Source organism: Zingiber officinale, chromosome 8B (assembly GCF_018446385.1).
Source record: "Zingiber officinale cultivar Zhangliang chromosome 8B, Zo_v1.1, whole genome shotgun sequence".
NCBI classification, from domain to species: domain Eukaryota; kingdom Viridiplantae; phylum Streptophyta; class Magnoliopsida; order Zingiberales; family Zingiberaceae; genus Zingiber; species Zingiber officinale.
In genome coordinates, this window is record NC_056001.1 from 65,357,487 (window position 1) to 65,363,486 (window position 6,000).

Genomic DNA, 6,000 nt, shown 5'->3' on the forward strand with positions numbered 1-6,000 from the left:
TTCAAGAGTTCGGCTCGGCTCGACTTGATTACACCCCTACCCATTGGCTCTTTTCCCGTGTCATCCTTCTTGCTAGCTGCGTCTTTCGCTCGACTTCTTGTGTTCCTAAGCTCCTACACACTTACACACAAGGATCAAACACAATAGGATATAACTAAACATGGTTGACCACATCAAAACTATCCAGGATACTTACAGAATATAGCTTGGATAGATTAAGATTTAACCTATGAATCTAGTTTTTTGCATTATCTGCGAAGAACAAGATTGGCGGCACAATTAGGGTTAAAATCGTGTTTAGAAATGGGCATTTTCTGATATCAATTAGATTTCCAATCGATTGGGAATTGTAGATTAGCAAACAGAAGCTTCCCGAATTGATTGGTTGATTGATTGGTGCTTACCAATCAATTTGCGTAAGGCTTGATCAATTGGGATGCTCAAGTCCATGAACAGAAGGGTCCAAAATTAATCAACTGATTGATTGGCATTTACTAATTGATCAACATGAGGAATCAATCGATTCGGATTACCCGATCACTATAAGAATCCAACAGAAAACTTCTAGATCAATCGGTTGATCGATTAGGGTCACTAATCGATCAGTTAATCGATTAAAGTTTGTGAAGAATAGAACAGAGAGCTTCTGGATTGATCGGTTGATTGATTAGGGTCACCAATCAATCAGTCAATCGATTGAAGTTCGTGAAGAATCAAACAGAGAGTTTCTAGATCGATTAACTGATCAATTGAGGTTACCAATCAATCGGCTAATCGATTTAAAATCATGATAAGCCAATAGAGAGCTTCTGGATCGATTAACTAATTGATTGAGATTCACCAATCGATTGGAGTTCGCTGGATTGTCCACAGAAGGTTTCTGAATCAATTGATGAATAGATTGGCATTAGTCAATCGATGAGGATGAACAAGCGAACAGAAGCCTTTTAGATTGATCGGTGGATCAATTCATGTGTGTTCAATCGATTGGCACACGTGTGAATCAATTCGCATCCATTCTCGATCGATTGAAAAATGTGTCAATCGATTGATAACTGAATTTAGCTCAATTTTCAGCAATTTCTTCTTGGATTCTTCTTCGCTCTTGCTACTTAGTCGAACCTATACTATCGCCAAAGCGAGAACTATTGGGGAGGCTAGGAGTATTAGTCTAGAGGGATGTATATCCATGCTAAGGGTGATTGACCCAAAAGAAAATTATTCTTATGCCAGATATATATTAAAGGAAGCTCACAAATTAAGTTAAACTTCTTGATCATGCATATGGTGTGTTGGCCCAAAGGAAGGGGCACTATATGGCTGATTAGAAGCATTGTGAATGATCCTAGAAAACATAAGCTAACAAAGGAAGCTCATGAATAAAGTATCATGTGCATAATGCGTCAGTCCAAAGGAAGGTGAGTTATGCGGCAGATGAAGGTAATCATAAGTTATTTTAGAGAGTATCAATAGCAAGTTACTATTTAGTCCAAAGACTTAATGTAATGTTGCACTAAATATCTCCATTAATGCTCATATAGTTGCATGTTTTGTTTGTTACATTTCGTTATTACATAACTATAAAGATATATGTCTTGTTTATTAAATTGAGCTATATTTTTTTGCTTTTGTTTATTCAGTACTCTCACTACAACAAAAACCCTCATAGACATCGGTTTTCCACCGGTGTCTATTTTATTTTCGACTGATGTCTATGAAGCCGATGTAAAAGGTCTGCCATTTTAGACATCGGGTTAAAATCGGTGTAGTATCGCTTAACGACACCGGTATTCGAATCGGTTATTAACCGGTGTAGTATCACTTAACGACACCGTTTCATCAACGGTGTAAAACCGATGTAATATTGTATGTTAATAACACCAGTTTTGGCAGCGGTAAATGATCGATGTAATAGTAATTAATAACACCGGTTTTACAGCGGTGGAAAACCGATGTAATATGGATATTTTTTAATAGCACAAATTTGATTTCCGAAACAATGAAAAATCGGCAATAATAAAAAAAAATACACAAATATTCACAAATTACACAAATATTCTTCATTCAACAATATCCATAAAATACACAAATATTCACAAATTATATAAATAATCTTCTTACAACAGTATCAATAAAATACCCAAACATTCTTTTTACATCAAAAGCTAGCTAATAGATATCAAAATCAAGGTAGAACATTCTTTTTACAACACATCAAGGTAGAACCGCACTTCAAATGTAATCTAGCATGCATTCAGCCCACTCGAACCGCACTTCATCAATTTCAACTCTGGAGTACTTGAGATTTGTAAACTGTAAAAACACATAAATAATATATTAGTAAACCAAGACCAAAAATCATAGTTGAAAAAGTAGTAAGAGCACCAGGTAACAAGATGATTAATTTGAATGCTTAAAAAGAGACATATTCATCATTTATCTCAACCACATCAATGCTTACTTCAATGCTTGCAATAAGGATCTTCAGTGGTTCACAAGCCAAGACTAGTTATTAACCATCCTGTGATGAAAGACGTCCATTGTCAGCTGATGTTGTTATAATTGCAAATGCAGCCATATTTTCGTAAACTATTGATGTCCGCAGACAAAAGTATAAAGCAGATGAATGGTTCATGGACAGAAGACTTAAATTTCTGACCTTATCTGTGTCGACATCATGGATGATTGCATTAATAACTTCTTCTCGGTTTGGACCCAAGTCGTCAGCTAAGGAATCACTGAGTTCTTCAATTTCTATGTATCCACTCTTGTTCAGATCGAAGTATGAGAAGGCTCTGTGCAGGTGTTCATCGTTTCCAATCTTGCGCAAGTGGATTGAGACAGCAACAAATTCTCCGTATTCTAAGGTACCGCTTCCATTGACATCAGCCTGTCATCAACAAGATCGAATAAGAGACAGAGGTTTTAAGTAAGGCATCATGATATTTTCAACGAAGACGATCCTGCTCAATGAGATGTTCGGTTAAGCACTCACTGCTTCCATTAATATCTGAATGTCTGAATCTGAAATTTGGTGGCCGAGCTTATGCAAACCGAGTTTCAGCTCCTCAAAGCATAGTTTCCCATCTTGATTAATGTCCATCTTGTCAAACATTTTCTTTATGTCTGCAACTTCCTCGACAGAGAGGTATTCAGCCACAACCTATAAGAAAGAGCAGAGCAGACTTATCATGCAATATAATTCACTAATCAACAAATAGATAATCAAAATCAAAAGTTGCATGCCTTAAGAGTGTTGAGCTATGATCACTTACCCGTAGAGCTTTCTTTTTAAGTTTGTTCATCCCAGAGAATTGCTGAAGTCTTGCTCGTACGGTTTCACCTAGATTAACATTGGGAGCTTTACTTGCATTCTGCAGCCATGTATGATCTGCGAATTCATAGATTAAGTACATTCTATATAACTAAATTGGTTCGATTAGAAAAGATATCTATATAACTGCTTGTTGATGTTCTATATGTAAGCAAGGCACTATCAGTGAAGATGAGTTTCATGATGACTGGCACCTTCATACATAATAGAATGATGGAACATGCGTTATACTGACTCAACGAGTAAAACATCATTTTCAATGAGAAATAAGTTTCTCTACTCTTACAAAGCATGAACGATCATACAGAGAAACTAACATAACCAGTACTTAATACTCTCTTTACAAAGGACGAATAAGCGAGGAGCTAAAAGTTACCAAGAACTTGCTGAGCCGTCAACCTCTTCTTAGGATCTGGTTCGAGCATCTATAAATTATAAAATGAGGAGCATTCAAAAGCCAAGACTGAGATCACTCATCTATCTATCATTTCAACCTAATAAATTAGTTACTTTGGTTTTGCAAAGTCTCCCAATTGTGTAGGAACCTCAGTAGCTTTTATCCCAAGTTCAGAGAAGAAGAATAATAATGAGGAAAATCAATTTCTGTAGTTATAACACTATTTTGATGTTAAATGTTGTTAACATGTTTGTTTAACGTTGTTGTCTCCTTGTTTAGGAGCATTCTTCATAGCCCGCATGAATTTTTAAACAAAATCATGTCTAGTACTGTTTTTCATTTTTCTTATTGATGGAATTGAACCCAAATCCATCGCTAAGAATTAATTTTTCTCTGGAGCACAAAAAATTATGAATTTTCATAACCTCAATCAAAGCATTAGTTTGCTTTTTGTTCTAGCATCTAAAGCAAAAGAAAGTACATTAAGGAATAACCATGACAAGAAACCAGGAAAATATATAATAACAGTAGTCCTTCAAAGACAATGAAAATCAAGCAACTAACTTAAATCTGAAGGTGATGCGTAAGTTCGAAAATCTTAATAAAATACTTTGAGTGAGGCCATATTGATAACAGGTAGTCGAAGATTGTAAACCTCAAATTTCATTCCCATGCTCTGATGAATCAAGGTATAGCAAGATTTTAAGATTTACGAACTACTAAACAAAAATATCATGAGGAAGAATCTATAGAAGTACCTGGACAACATGGGAAAATTCATTAAGGAATGCATTTTGTGTGGCTAGGGATAGATGACTGCAAGCCAAAACCTCTAGCATATGCTTGATAGCCAAATCAAGAACTCCAATAAAAGAATACCATGTAAGTAAATGGAAGGAGATAAGGTCAAAAGCATCAAAGATAAATTCACAAATATACAAACAAAGCATAGAGAACCTTCCAACATTGTAGTGAACATGATTAGATATATAACTCCAACCATTTTCTATGTAAACGAAGAGTGCATTCCTGTAAGCTCGAATCGCATGTTGTCTCTACATTTTACAGAATGAATGTTTTACAATTAGCACATAAAACTTTGAACATACTTTAAATATCTGAGACAAGTTTCAATATGAAGATGAATTTGACATGCAATCGAGTACCTGATCAGAAATGTAGTAACGATTTCCAGACAAAACAAGATGAAAACCATACTTGCGTAACATTGGTGGGATGGAAAGCAAATAGCAGTAGGATGCTTGTTCAAGCATCACAGCTGCATGCAGAGAAGGCTCCTGATGACTCACGATGTCAGCTTACCAGTATACTTCCCATTTCTTTCATAATCATCAAGAAAATGAGAAACCACAGTGGCTGGAATAACATATCCAATATTTTCAGTGTCTTCGGATCTGAAAACCTAAATGAAATATCTAGTGAGATATGAAAGAAGGTAGAATGCTAATTTAGGTGCAAAAGCAGTACTCAGATGCATTTCCATTAAACATTATTCTGGGACAAAGTTAATCTATAAAAGATTTTTGAAAAGTTTGGAATAGATAAAGTAGGGAAAATAAAAGGCAGATTTAGCAGAAGGAATACCTGGAATGCCACACCAATACACTCACCACGATCATTGAAGGCAGGACCACCACTGTTTCCTGCAAAAAAAGTACGTTTCTTTGACAACATTAATATGCTTTTACAAGAATATATCTGTACCTTGCCAGAGAAAGTGGTGCAATAACATCCAACTATCTAAAAAATAAAATGCTATCTTTCTAGCAAGGAAACTAGGTTGAGTTACCAACCAGGGTTTATTGCAGCATCAATCTGAATACCAAGCAGATCAGAGGCTCCATGAGCATACTAACCTAAAACAGAAGCAAAAAAAAAAGTGATTAATATTAAAAAGCTCATTTGGACACCATGTTCTAAAATTTTCAACCAACTTAAAATTGATAACACTTAAGTCAGCAATTTATCATCTATAAAACAATCTCAACAAGAATATAAAATTCACCAAAAAAATACTAAAAGCTTATGATCACAATTTCATGAAATCAAACCTCAATTCGTGATACCACACCCTTTGTCACACAGATTGTATCTCCACCAAGTGGATATCCTACAACAGTTACTGAATCCTGTGTATCATATAACTTGTTAGTTTGATGAATTATGGAAGAACAACTAGATTAAATAACCCTATAGAAAAGAGAGCCTTAGAAAATGTTAACTGTTGCAACAACTGAACTTCTACTTG

General features: G+C 35.3%; 1 protein-coding gene and 2 long non-coding RNA genes across 3 annotated transcripts; all 3 read right to left on the minus strand.

Annotated features, from left to right (window-relative positions):
- Positions 1–2,512: 2,512 nt before the first annotated feature.
- On the minus strand, positions 2,513–3,103 carry LOC122013915 (calcium-dependent protein kinase 20-like). The gene is made up of 2 exons (XM_042570129.1): positions 2,996–3,103; positions 2,513–2,890 (listed from the first exon to the last, which is right to left on the minus strand). Exons 1-2 carry the CDS (start codon positions 3,101–3,103, stop codon positions 2,513–2,515), a joined length of 486 nt encoding a protein of 161 aa, XP_042426063.1.
- A 2-nt stretch (positions 3,104–3,105) lies between these two features.
- Positions 3,106–3,760, minus strand: LOC122016225. The gene is made up of 3 exons (XR_006121090.1): positions 3,711–3,760; positions 3,276–3,391; positions 3,106–3,163 (listed from the first exon to the last, which is right to left on the minus strand). It is a non-coding gene; the product is annotated as an uncharacterized LOC122016225 (long non-coding RNA).
- Positions 3,761–5,097: 1,337 nt separating this feature from the next.
- Positions 5,098–5,590, minus strand: LOC122016226. The gene is made up of 3 exons (XR_006121091.1): positions 5,546–5,590; positions 5,337–5,395; positions 5,098–5,154 (listed from the first exon to the last, which is right to left on the minus strand). It is a non-coding gene; the product is annotated as an uncharacterized LOC122016226 (long non-coding RNA).
- Positions 5,591–6,000: the final 410 nt, after the last annotated feature.